A 14,583-nucleotide genomic window follows, 5' to 3' on the forward strand; every position below is an offset into this window, starting at 1 on the left:
GACGGCACCGTCGCTGAAAGCAGACGGGGAGCGGCAGAACCCGTGTGACGACAGAAGCGCAGCTGATTGAGATGCCGATGCACCTCACCAGAGGCCCCCAAAACCAAATACATAGCGCGGCCGAGGCAGCGAAGAATGCGCCCTGCGAGCCGGAACGCTGTGAACCTCGATAGGTGCGATAGTATACAACATTGCCGGGAGCAAAAGCAGGTGGCTGCCGCTGCACAGGAACCTGATGCGGCGGATGTAGCAAAGACATCAAGGTTCGAAGAGGACGACCATGGAGCAACGCAGCCGTCGAGCGACCATCTCGGGCCTGAGAGCGATACGAGGACAAGAAGAGCAATAACGCGTCCTCCCAAGAATGCGACTCTTTGAACTTCAACATCTGTGACTTGAAGGTCTGGACCAATCATTCAGTGGCACCGTTTGACTGAGGCGAAAACGGCGCGGATGTCAGATGTTGAATATCATTGGCCCTGCAGAATGACTGAAATTCTGCGGACATGAATTGTGGGCCATTGTCGGAAACAATAGTCTGTTGAAGACCTTCTATGAAAAAGATAGCAGATAATGCTTGGATGGTGGCCGATGACGTCGTGGAAGACATCTGGACAACAAAAGGAAAATTACTGAATGAATCTACGACAACCAACCATCGAGCATTCCAGAAGGGACCAGCAAAATCGATGTGTAAGCGTTGCCAAGGGGAAGTGGCTTTCGGCCATGCAAAGAATTTCCGCGGCGGTGCGGATTGTTGTTCGGCACACGCCATGCAAGAAGAGCACATATTCGTAATCGCAGCATCGATTGTGAACCAAGTACAGTGCTGACGAGCAAGTTGTTTCGTTCGCACTATACCCCAATGTCCTTGGTGGAGAAGCCGTAAGACAGAGGACTGTAACGAACGTGGGACCACGACCCTGGACTGATCATTATCAGAACGCAACAACAAAACACCATGTCGAACAAAAAGTCTCTCCTTGTGAGCAAAAAATCGGCGAACCAACGGATCCTCGATCCGTGACTTTGACAAGGGCCATTGCGTAGGAACAAAACGCAAAATGGTAGCAAGGACGGGGTCAGCAGCTGTGGCTGTAGCTACATGACGAAAATCGATTGGAAACGATTCGACCACGTCATCGGTTTCCACATCAATAAACATGCAAGCAAGTTCGAAGAATCAAATGCTCTATCCTCAGCAACAGGCAAACGGGACAACGCATCAGCGTTTCCGTGCTTAGCAGTGGTCCGATACAAGATATCGTAGCGGTACTGCGAGAGGAAAATAGACCAGCGAATGAATTTCTGCGCTGTACATGGAGGTACAGGCTTGTTTGGATGAAAAAGCGACGTCAAAGGTTTGTGGTCTGTGATGGTGGTAAAGTGACGACCATACAAGAAATCATGAAACTTAGTATCACCAAAGACGAGAGCCAAAGCTTCTTTCTCGATCTGTGAATAATTTCGTTGCGCAGACGAGAGCAATTTGTACGCAGAGGCAATAGGGCGATCATGTGAACCATCTTTGTGCGCAAGCACAGCACCGATCCCGAAATCCGATGCATCCACCATCAACAAAAGGGGTTTCTGGGGATCGAATGGCGTAAGGCAAGTATTTGAAAGCAACGCCGATTTCAACTGGCGAAAGGCGTGTTCGCATTCCGTCGTCCAGACGAACGGAACACCTTTACGGCGTAAGCAATGAAGCGGAGCTGAAATGGAAGAGGCGTGGTGCACATATTTATGGTAGTAATTAATTTTTTCCAGCACACTCTGTAGCTGCTTCAAATTCTGCGGCGAAGGCAAGTCTTGTATGGCACGGAGGTGCTCGGGACTGGGATGTATGCCTTGGGCATTGAGTACATGGCCCAGATAGGGTAAGTCACGAGCAAAAAACACACATTTGTCCTTCCGCAAGCGAAGACCATTTTGTCGCAAGACCTGCAATAATGTCCTGAGATTAGCTAAATGTTCTTCGTCTGTCTTTCCGGAGATCACAATATCGTCCAGATAGTTTGCTGCAGTAGGGACCGAGGCACAAACAGTCTGCAGATATTGCTGAAACAATGCAGGGGCGGATGCACACCTGAATGGCAGTCTTTTGAACCGATACAAACCAAGATGCGTGTTAACCACCAAGACGCTCTGGGATTCGTCGTGCACTGGTATGTGCAAGTACGCATCTGCTAGGTCCAACTTCGAAAAATATGTACCCGGGCACAGTTTGTCAAAAAGATCTTCCGGGCGGGGTAAAGGATAAGTTGCAATCACTAGTTGTGGATTCACCGTTGCCTTGAAGTCCACACAAAGTCTCAATTTTCCGGAAGGTTTTGGCAATATTACTAAGGGTGAGGCCCAGAGAGAAGCCTGCACACGTTCAATCACACCTTGTGATTCCAAATTGTGTAAGGTTCTTGCGACCTCATCACGCAATGCGTGGGGAACATTGCACGCTCTGAAAAATATCGGTTGCGCGTTTACTTTCAGTTCCAAATGTGCTTTATAGTTCTTAGCACAACCAAGGCCTGGAGCAAAAATGTCTGCAAATTCTTCACATAGACTAGAAACACTGGCTGAAGGCACAGTCTGGGTCACCGAGAGGACCTGATTGACTATAGACAAGTTAAACAACTGAAATAAATCTAAACCAAACAAGGTCACTGCAGAAGAAGAACGAAGAACGTAAAATGACACAAGTTTTGTTTGTCCCTTGTATGTTGCAAGAAGGCTCCACTGTCCTAACATAGGGAAATTCTGACCGGAATAGCTAGTTAACTTAATATTTGCGGCACGCAACGGAGGTGTGCCCAGCTGTTTGTACGTGTCGTGATTGATCAGAGAAACTGCAGCTCCGGTATCGGGCTGTAATGGTATCATGTTGCCATTTATGACCAAATCTACAAAAAGTTTATTGTCCTGCTGGCGACAAGAGCGACTGTCTCATGCAACGTGAACAGACACTGGTACAGAATCACATGCGACTTGACGGGACTTCCGGCGACGTCGACGCACACTATTTGTGGGACGAACACAGTCACTGTTAGAGAGAGTGGCACGGGGCAGAGTGGAATGAACTGCATGAATGTCCATGGGCGAAGGTTCACGAGCCTGAGTATTCGTGGTTTGACTCCAATTCCGGTGCGAAGCAAAGGGCCTGGAATGGTTGCGAGTGTCCGTTCTGAGCTTTTTCTGGCAAACACTTTGAACATGTCCTTTTTTATTACAGAAAAAGCAAATAGCTTGGCGTGACGGGCAATTGTCACGCAAATGTCTAGTAGCACACTGCGGGCATTTGCTTGCTGGCGCGGCAAACGTAGCGGAGAGCTTGGTGGCAGCTGCGCGGATCAGCGCGAGGGCTGTTTACTGTTCCATGCAGCTCACCCGGCGGGCCGGTTAATGTGACACACAGCTGGCGAAGATTCAAATGATTTCTGAGCAAAGTCAAGTGTGTCTTGCCTATCCAATATGTCTATCACTTGTTGAAGGGAGGAATTGACTAGTTTCAAAATCTGTTCCCTTATACGAACATCAGAAACGTTCTGTGCAATTGCATCACGTACCATTGTATCTGAATAAGGGAGTCCACATTCACACTCAAAAGCACAATTCCTAGTTAGGCCTTGCAAAGTGGCAACCCACTCCCTATTAGTCTGACCGGCCGTACGTTTTGTACGAAAGAAAGTATACCTTTTTGCAACTACATTGACAGAGTCTTTAAAATAGGCATCTAATGCAGACAAAATTTCGTCATAGGACAGAGTTGCTGCGTCGCGTCGGGGAAATAATTTCACTATCACTCGGTACGTGTGGACGCCTACGGCGGAAAGAAGAAATGGCTGCCACTCATTACCCTAAATTCTGTAGGCGGCGAGATGGAATCCAAATTGGCGTGACCACTCCGTCCAGCTTTCCAGTGCCGTATCAAAAGGACAAAAAGGTGGTGCAACTGCGTGTCGTGGCTGCGGTAGCGGTGGCCGCCACATCGTTTTGCATTGCACGTTGACCCTGGATGAGCTGTCCAAGGGCATCCAATAAGGCCTGCATCTGCTGATTCTGCAAGCGATAAAATTCGGACAGTACATCTGGAGATTGTGGCGAAGCCATGACACAAGTAATTTAGGTAAGATCAATTGGTACAAACGCGATTTAGCTCGTCGCCATATGAAGTGTTGGCAGAAGAGCCAACACCGTGTTGCTAGAGGAGGCCGAAATGCACGCTTTTAAGCTCACAGAGATTGGCGTGAGGTCTGGAACAAGGTAAAGTAATTATCCTATAAAGAAAAGAACGTGGTTCTTGGAATACTTAACTTTAATCCACAATTGGAGAACATCTCTCTTGACTATACATGCTTCACAATATAAATATCAAATGCTATGGCGCCTTGCTAGGTCGTAGCAAATGACGCAGCTGAAGGCTATGCTAACTATTGTCTCGTCAAATGAGAGCGTATTTGTCAGTGAACCATTGCTATGAACGTCGGCTGTACAACTGGGGCGAGTGCTAGGACGTCTCTCTAGACCTCCCGTTTGGTGGTGCTCGGTCTGCAATCACTGACAGTGGCGACACGCGGGTCCAACGTATACTAACGGACCGCGGCCAATTTAAAGGCTACCACCTAGCAAGTGTGGTGTCTGGCAGTGATACCACACTGATGACCTCCGATGTTAAATCCCATAGTGCTCAGAGCCATTTGAAGCCTGTGCTTATTCTCTATATATACACAAATGATCTGAAGGACAGGGTGAGCAGCAGCTTATGGCTGTTTGCTGATGAACCTGTGGTATACAGGAAGATTTCATCACTGAGTGACTGTAGAAGGGTACAAGGTGGCTTACAAATGATTTCTACTTGGTGTGATGAATGGCAGTGTGCTGCACATGTGGAAAACTATGAGTTAATGTGGATGAGTAAAATGAACAATTATAATTTCATTAGAGGTGTGCTGGTTGACACAGTCACATCAATTAAATATCTAGGCATAATGATGCAGAGTGATATGAAATGGAATGAGCATGTCAGTTTGGTAGTTGTGAAGGCAAATGCTCAACTTTATTTTATTGGGAGAACATTTGGGAATGTGTAGCTCATCTATAAAGGAGATGGCATATAAAACACTAATGCAACCCACTCTTGAGTAGTGTTAATATTTGGGATGCTCACAAGGTCAAATTAAAGGAAGACATTCAAGCAATTCAGAGGCACACTGCTCAATTTGCTGCCAGTAGTTTCAAGCAGCATGTATGTATTACAGACATGCTTCATGAACTCAAATGGGAATCCCAGGAGGCAAGTGCTCTTTTTGTGAAGCACTGCTGCTGGATGAGAGCACACAGCTATCATGCTACAACCATAACTCATTGTATCAACCTGCTTGCTACCATCTGACTTAACAAAGGCATGATACGGGTTGCTACTCTTCTTTCTCTACTTTCTGTGTCTGTCTCACTTTCAAGAGTCCTCCACCATCAGCTTTTCTGGGCAAGTACAGACTGTAATTTCACAACAAGAATGGACAGTGTAGTCAATTTTCATGAGATCTCTTATTTTCCTGTCCACGTTAACCACCTGTACTTGAGTCCAGTTCACAATATTGGCAGTGTGCCTGATGATGAGTATTGCCCAGGCATTGTGTGCCTTGGTGGTATGGTGCCATCTGGTTTACTTTTCAAAATTTTTCTGACCCCATTTGGGTGTACAAGTTGCTGACCACATGTTTTGATTACTCATGCTTAATGTTGTCCAGCTGTAAATGCCTAGCTATTTGCTGCCCCCTATCTGATGACACTTGTTGGTTTACCCCTTTAGCACTGTGACATCTTTGTTTTTTGAGATTTTCATCTTTTTCAGTACCAGTGTGACACTTTAGTTGAAGCTCAATTCCATTCTGATGTGACTGAAAAAGATTCAGAGGTAAGCCTGGATATCATTTTTAATTTTTCACAGAGCTTCAGATCATCCAGGTATGGCAGGTGGGATATTTTCTGAGAATTTCTCACTGTTTGATAGCCCAGGTTTGTTTCGTGGGAGATGGTTGACAGTGGAATAAAAGTGATGATGAATAGCAGTGGGGACAATGAGTCACCCAGGAAAATGCCTCTATTGATGCTAACTAGACCAAAATTTTCTTTTCTGACATATAGTTCTGTGTACGAGAGTTGTTGTTGTTGTTACTTAATACATGTTTCCTTGAGCTTAGTGACAGTCTAGCACAGTTCCCACACACTGTTTAGCTCCCTTAGTATTCCATTTGGATAACTTGCAAAATTTTGGATGACCTTATTCACATGTACACAACACTATTCTTTAAGATGTTAGTTTTTGGAAGTTAGACTCAATGTCCAATATTAAAATATATTAAGTTAGTATTAATTTCAAACATTAATCATTGTATCAGTATGGGACACTGATTCTATTATTTAAGAATTATTTATTAATAAATTGTGAGAGAAACAAAGCAATGGAAAAGCCAGGATAGAATAACAAAAGGATGGATCACTACTCACCACATAGGAAGCACTGAGTGGCATACAGGTTCAGTGAACGAGATTCATAATTATTCACTATTGTCCTTCATCAGACATAGACAAAGCACACACCCATTCACATTTGGAAACACACACATGGGCTCTGTAGGATCTGAATGCTATTACTTGACTGCAACAGCACCTGTGATGCACAGCGGTCTTTGCTAGGGCGAGTAGAAGGGTTACAGAAGAGGCATGGAGTGGAGAGGGCAGGCTAGTGGGGTGGAGATGAGGTAGATCCTAGTGCTGCCTGTGGGAGTGTGCAATGGTGTGATGGGGCTAGGATGATGGAGTGTGGGGATAAGATGGTGGGGTGTTAGTTGCATAATTGGGTGGCTGTGCTAAGGGGAAATAGGGGAGAGGAGGGAAGTGCAGAAGGGGAAGGCCTATGCAGGTCTGCTGGAGAGATAGAAGGCATATGCAGGTCTGAACGTACTGGCAGGTGTAGCACAGGGACTAGCATAGGTGGAGGCCAGGGTGTGTACTGGAATGGAGGATATATCATAAGGAGTGTTCCACCCATACAACTTAGAAAATCTGTTGTGGGAGGAAGAATCCAGATGTGACAGACTGTAATGCAGTCATTTGACTCCAGCACAAGACCTCTTGTCTTTCCCTGGAATGAGAAATATCCTCTCCACTATCCTCCCCACCCCTCCCACAGTGGTGGTTTTCCACCTACCAAACCTACACAGTATCCTTGTGTGAGCCTGTTTCACCCCTGCTTCCAACTCCTTGCTCATATCTGTGCAGTAAATGTAGATGTAAGACATGGCCCATCTCATAACTGCCAGCTCCCGTCCTGTTATGGGAATCTCCTACCCATTAAAGGCAGGCCACCTGACAAAGCAGCCATGTGATCTATCAACTTTGCTGCAACCACCATAGTGTCCTCAGCATGCCCCTGCACACTTCCACAAGCAGCACTAGATCTTTCCCCATCCTACCCTGCTTTCCCCACCCACACTCACCACATACCTCTTCTGTACACCCCTCCCCCCTCCTCCCCCCCACTGATCATCGCAGAAAAGATTCCTGTTCACCTCAGACACTGTGGCAGTCAGGACATAGCACCTGTAAATGGCAACTGTCATGTTTGTCTTTAGGTTTTATGCATGTGTGAGTGTTTTGTCTATGTCTGACGAAAGACTTAGTCCACTAACTAATAATATATTGCTGTTCTTTTTCAACATGTCTGTCTGGCACTCAATGCTTCCTCTGTTTCATAATTAACAATCTGTCCTTTACAGAAGTTCAGAGAGAGCTAGAGTAAGACGATGTTTTGTTAGGGAAATTTCGATCTTGATGATCTTGTTGTGTACAAGTTAATGAAACTGTTGCTTATTTCCAGGGACAACTGCATGTAGAGGAGACAGTGGGGGAGGGCTCACCTTCATACATGAAATCAATCCCTTACCGCCTTCAAGTAAGTCTTATTTTGTGCAGGGAATTGTTAGTGCAAATGGACGTCCGAGTCGACGTGGTGCTTGTAACCTAGAAGACTATGTTGCATTTACAAAAGTGTCAGAATTTAGAAGTTTTCTTAACAAATACAGAGAGTAATAAACTATTAGATATTCAGTTTTATTTGTAAAGACTATTTTTTCTTTATGCTGTTAAGGGAATTGTCAAAACTAAAGCTCTATAATAAAACAAATCAGATATGTTGTTTTTAATAACTGCATCTTCACAGATAAGTTGTCTAAAAGAAAAATAGATTTAATTTTCAATTTAAGAAGGAATGGTTTATTTATTGGTCAAACTAACTGGTACTTAACATATTTGTTTAATTGTTGATCTTGTGCTGTAACATGAATCTGGTGAAAAAATACAATACTTTACATTCTTTCTTTAATGTATGTACAATAATTGTGTGGAAACAAGCATATAAACTGTCAAGGATGTTTAGTTTATCAGCTGCTGTGCAGTTGCCTAAGTCTTGAACCCAGTTAATGTACTTAAGTAGCCCTCATGATAGTGTTTAATATCACCATAATAGTTTATTTTTTGTACTAAATGGAATATCTGTCAATAAATACTAATTGCTGTTTTCAGAAATAATCATTAAATATGAGAGATAAAAATGTAAACAGCTGATCAGAAGCAAAACATTCCAATGAGTGCAGTGAATCTTCATCCACAGTTCTAACAACTCAACAAGACTGTAGAATCAAACATTTACTTAACATCTACATCTGCTGCAGGGGACATAGTATCTAATGGATGGCTAAATAAGAAACATAGCAAAATCTGTGTAAACTATGTCCAAATAACACTAGATAGCTTAGATCAGAATAACAGTACAGTAGATGACAAATCACTAGTGAATAGTGTATGGCATAAGTCAGGACTAGCTATTTAACCATTACATGAATGTCACTTTATCTGTTAAATTTTGTTGTCAACTTGCTTAGTGCATATTTTGTATGCTATTGTGCAGATATATAGTACAAAGTTATTCAGAAAGTGACATGTAATTTATCATGGCATCATGAACCACTAACATATCAACGCCAGCACTTCATACATCATAGAGCAGAACAGTGTGAAAAACTAGTACGCTAATGATAGAAATCAGTGCCTTTTACTCTGATGCCCAACAACATTTTTTGGGGAAGAGTACTGAAAAGGTAGGACTTCACTGTTGTGTATGAGATTGGATGTGAGGTCACATAGGATATAATACCTGGCCACCACAAAGAGAGTCAGTTGTGCACTTAAGATGGCCATGAAACATTTTCACTCTGATTTCCCTATGTTCATCCTTCCTTTCTTGGAATATCCTTCCACTCACTACCCAGGTGAAGTAATTTTTGGTCGCTTTCTGGGTTTGCTCTTTATATTCCAAATGTTTTTCTGTAAGATGGACCAAATGGGGAAGAACACCTTAAATAAGGACTACTGCATTCAGTGTTAAAAAATATCTGTGCACAACACCTGCCTAGGCTCTTATGTGCACTTGAAAGCTAACACTGTAGCCTATCCAACATGGTGACGTCATTATATGCGTTTTTGTCTGAGCCACTTCAGGCCTAATCTGGGCACCCATAATGAGATCATTCAGTGTAAATGCTATGGATGTTACCATCAACTGCTGTAATTACAATAGCTAATTTCCTCATCTTCTGCAGCTTGTGTTGATCTACAAGAAACACCCTTATGTGATGACCATTCCCCAATGTTATGCAGTTCTCATGGATTCTTTTGGAACTGCTGGCCCCTGTGGGATTTACACATTGATTCACACTGATGTCATCAGTGAGTGTATTCCCCTTCATACCACATTGGAGGCAATAGCAATGTGAGTGCAGAAATCCTCAGTGATCATACGTAAGTCACAATGTTTATTTACTTCCAGGTAGGCCACTTACTTCCACTGAGTTGACCACTTTAATCAGACAACTCCCCCCCTCCTCCCCTCCTCTTTTTCTCCTGCTTGGGAACTTAAATTCACATAGCCCCACATGTGTGTGTGTGTGTGGGGGGGGGGGGGGGGGGAGCAGGGGGGAGTTCACTTTATTTGGTACAAGTCTTCTTCTCGGTCAACTTCTTTCTGACCATGATCTGTGTTTCCCCACTGATGGTATTCCTACCCACTTCAATGCCACCTGTGACATCTTTTAATCTATCAGTCTCTTTCTCCTGTCCCATGGCTTCATTGCATTGGTCACTACATGATGATCTTTGTGACAGTGACCACTTTCTGGTGATCCTATTTCTTTCTTCCCAAAACCAGATGGGCCGATTTCCATGTTGGATGCTTCAAAGAGCCAACTGGCTCTTGTGTACCTCTGCTCTTATCTTCACTCCCTCCCCATCAGATTTCATTGACAATATTGAGCAAGACATCTCCTACACTGTGAAAACTGCTATTCTCGTTTTTACAGATCCTCTCCATCATTGGTTGGTGCGATGGTGGACCAAAAACATTGCAATAGATATTCAGGATCATCAAAGAATGCTGCAGCAGTTAAAGTGATGTCTTTTGCAGACCTTCTTTATCACTTATAAGCAATTTCATGCTAAGGCTTACCATCTAATTAAACATAGCAGGAAGGAATCCTGGGAGCACCACATCTCTTCCCTGGGAAAGTATGCCTCTTCATCCCATGGCTCAAGATCTTCAACTAAACCACATCTCTTCTTTCAGGATGGTCTCTGTTGTAACACTTCAGCTTTCGCGGAACACCTTGCAACCCTCTTTGCGGTGGTGTCAGCATCCTCTTCTTATTTGACTGTTTTTCAGATGCATAAGTGACAAAGACATACTCTCATTTGCCCTTTGGCATGCCAAATTATGTACTGAACCTTTCACTGACTGGGAATTGTTTCAGGCTCTTTGCTCATCTCACAGTATGGATCTGGGCCCTGATTCCATTCACATTCTGATGCTACAACATCTGACAATTACTTGATGGCACCATCTCCTCAGTGTCATCAATCAAATTTGGCTTGATAGTTATGGTGAGAAAGTATCAGCATTCCAGTCCTTAAACTGAGCAACAACAAACATCCATCTACAGTTACTGACCAGTTAGCCCCAATCCTTTCAAGCAGCTTGCAGAGCCTGTTGAATAGAATAGAATAGAATCTATTCTATTCTATTCTATTCTATTCAACAGGCTCTGCAAGCTGCTTGAAAGGACAGTTGCCCAAAGATTATGCTAAGTTCTTGAATCTCAGGGCCTGTTTTCTCACTCTCAATGTGATTTCCTTGATGGATAATCTGCAACCAACCATCGAGTTAAGTTGTAAATGGCAATCTGACAGGCTTTTTCTAAACACCAACACCTCGCTGCCATAATTTTTTAACCTACATAAGGCATACAACAACACCCGGCATATCACATTAGTTACTACCCTCCATGACTGTGGCTTTTAAGTCTCCCAACCAACTTTATTTGTCAGTTTTATCCCACTGCTTGTTCTGGGATAGACTTGCTACTTCACTCAGCTCTCCAGGAGCCCAAGCGAACAGCATCCAATAGGGCTTCTTGCTATCACACATCGTAATGAATTTGTGGGGCAGGAGGTGGGGAAAAAAGGAGAGGGGAGGGGAAAGATGGGTGGGTGCATTGCAAGAGGGTGGCAAACAAAGAGTGTGGGTGATGTGAGTGGGGAGGAGCTGACAGAACAGAGGGGGTGGAAACTTGGGTGGAGGGTGTGGGGACAGTATGGTACGATAGGTTGAGGCTGGGATAATTACGGGTGCAGGGAATGTGTTGTATGAATAACTTCTAAGTATGCAATTCAGGAAAGCTGTTGGTGGAAGGGAGGATCCAGAAGTCTCAAGTAGTGTCAGGTAGTGGAGCAGCCCTTGAAACGAAGCATGCTATGTTCAGCTGTATGTTGTGCCCCAGGGTGGTCTACTTTGCTCTTGGCCACAGTTTGGCAGTTGCCATTCATGCTGGTTTACAGCTGGTTGGTTGTCATACCAATATAAAAAGCTGTGAAATGTTTGCAACAGAGTGGTAAGTGACATGGCTGCTTTCACATTTGGCCTGGCCTTGTGACATAACTGTAATAGGAAGTGCTTGATGGATGGATTGGACAGGTCCTGTGCCTGGGTCTTCCACAGGGATGTGATCCTTGTTGGAAGGCATAGGTGGGGCATAGGGATGTACTAGGAAGTTGTGCAGGTTGAGTGGGTGATGAGACACCACTTGAGGAGTGGTGGGAAGGATCTTGGGTAGAATGTCCCTGATTTCAGGCCATGATGATGGGTAATCAAAGTCCTGGCAAAGAATGCGTTTCAATTTTTCCAGTAGTGGGTGACAAAGGGGGGGGGGGGGTCTCCTTTGTGGCTGGTTCTTGGTGGTGTGGTGGTGTGGGAGGATTGGCTGTGTGAGGGGAAATGGCATGGGAGATCTGTTTGTGGACTGTTTCTGGGGGATAGTGCCTATCTCTGAAGTCCTTGGTGAGACCATTGGCATACTCAGAAAGGGAGTTCTTGTCACTGCAGGTATGCTGTCCTTGGATGGCCAGGCTGTAGAGGAGGGATTTTTTTGATGTGAAAGGGATGACGGGCATTGAAATCCACAACAACAGGTGATGTTGGTGGTTGGTGGATTTAATGAGGTCAGAAATGTGGATGGAGGCATCAGAGAGGAGGTGGTCTACGTCTAGAAATGTGGCACACTGGGTTGAGGAGAATTTGGTTTAATGGATGGGAAGAGATGGATGTGAAGGGACAGAGATAGGTGTCTTGGCCCTGAGACCAGATCATGAAGATATCATCAATGAAACTGACCCAGATTAGGGGTTTGGAATTTTGGGAAGCTAGGAAGGTCTCCAATAGATAAGTCATAAACAGATTGGCAAAGAGGGTACCATGTGGGTGCCCATGGCTGTGCAACAGATTTGTTAGTATTACCTTCCTTTCAAAGGAGAAGTAAGGATACAGTTAGCAAGGTGTACGAGAAATGAGGTAACGGGTTTATAGTCTGAAGGACTTTGGGAAAGGTAGTGTTGAATAGCAAGAAGACTATGGGTATGAGGTATGTTGGTGTGTATGGAGAGGGTGTCAACAGTGATGAGTAGGGATCCAGGAGGTAAAGGGGTGGGAAAGGTGGAGAGTCAGTAAAGGAAGTGGTTGGTGTCTTCAATGTGGTGGTTGTGTCAAGAGTTATGGGGTGGGACCACTCACATAACTGGTGGAGGCCTTCTGCCAGGTAGTCACTGTGATTCATAACAACAGTGGTGGGATGGTGGGACCTTTGTCTGCAGGTAGAATGATTAGATCAGGATTTATTTTGAGGCTGTGTATGACAATTCTTTTTTCTACTGAGAGGTTGGTGTTCTGAGGGAAGAACTTGGGGAAAAGATGGTGAGGCAATGTTGGAGGTAAGAAATTTCTGGAAGGTTAGGTAGGAGGCCGGGAGGATGGGTGGAGGTTCACAGTTGGATGGCGGTATGAACTGAAAGACACAAGGTCCATTGTTGGAATTAGTTTGGTTCTTGTTGGAGGAATTGGTGTCAAAGAAGTGCTTCCCTCTCAGGGATCAGAGATTCCTTTAACACAAAAATATCCTTCCCATACAGCCTGGCCACTTGGGGATGACATATCTGCAGTGACACGAACTCCCTTGCTGAATATGCTGAAGGTCTCACCAAGGCCTTCACAGACAGGTACCACCCCAGACTTAGTCAGCAAATAGATCTCCTTTGCCATTTACTCACATGCCAACAATCCTCCCACCATCCCCAAGAACCAGACACAAAGGGGTGCCCCCTCTGTCACCCAATACCACTCCAGTCTGTAACAACTGAACCATATCCTTCACCAGGGCTTTGGTTACCTATGATCATGCCCTGAAATGAAGGACATCCTTCCCAAGATCTTTCCCACCCCTCCTAAAGTGGTGTTCTGTTAACCATCCAGCCTTCACAACATCCTAGTCCATCCCTATGCCACTCCCAATCCCAACTCAATTCACAAGGACCATATCCCTGTGGAAGACTCATGTGCAACACCTGTCCAATCCACCCATGGCGCTGGCCACTGGTCGCCGAGCGGTTCTAGGCGCTTCAGTCTGGAACCATGCGACCACTACGGTCACAGGTACAAATCCTGCCTCGGGCATGGATGTGTGTGATGTCCTTAGGTTAGTTAGGTTTAAGTATTTCTAAGTTCTAGGGGACTGATGACCTGAGATGTTAAGTCCCATAGTGCTGAGAGCCATTTGAACCATCCACGGCCTGAGAAATAGTGACGTTGCATAAAGGGATGTACCTACCAGAACGAAAAGAAGGTCGACCCACATGCAAAATATAGGTACTTATCTTTGGAGAAGGGGACAGTATCATGACAGAAGTCACACATTTTATAGGGATTATTCCAGTAAGTTTGAATTCTATGCACTATTAGTGTTATTACTTTTTATGGAAGTTTGTGAGTGTCAAAAGAACACTTTCATTTTGCCCTGAGTTACTTCAAACCACACAAAAATACCATAATTAGTACATACTTAGAGAAGGTAGTACAAAAAACTGAAAACGGAAAGTAGATTACTCATGTGTCAGGGACACCTGGAGTTTACGATTGGAAAGATAGCA

At 44.5% G+C, this 14,583-nt stretch overlaps 1 protein-coding gene across 1 annotated transcript in view; it reads left to right on the forward strand.

The window, feature by feature from the left end:
* LOC126413209 (modular serine protease-like) overlaps positions 1–8,091 on the forward strand; it is a 215,597-nt gene extending 207,506 nt beyond the window's left edge. Inside the window, exon 10 of the mRNA XM_050083106.1 lies at positions 7,880–8,091. Coding sequence (XP_049939063.1) covers positions 7,880–8,091 — 212 coding nt within the window. The remainder of the gene's footprint in view (positions 1–7,879) is intronic.
* The last annotated feature ends 6,492 nt before the right edge of the window (positions 8,092–14,583 follow it).

The sequence above is a fragment of the Schistocerca serialis genome, chromosome 7 (genome assembly GCF_023864345.2).
Source record: "Schistocerca serialis cubense isolate TAMUIC-IGC-003099 chromosome 7, iqSchSeri2.2, whole genome shotgun sequence".
Taxonomy (NCBI): Eukaryota; Metazoa; Arthropoda; class Insecta; order Orthoptera; family Acrididae; genus Schistocerca; species Schistocerca serialis.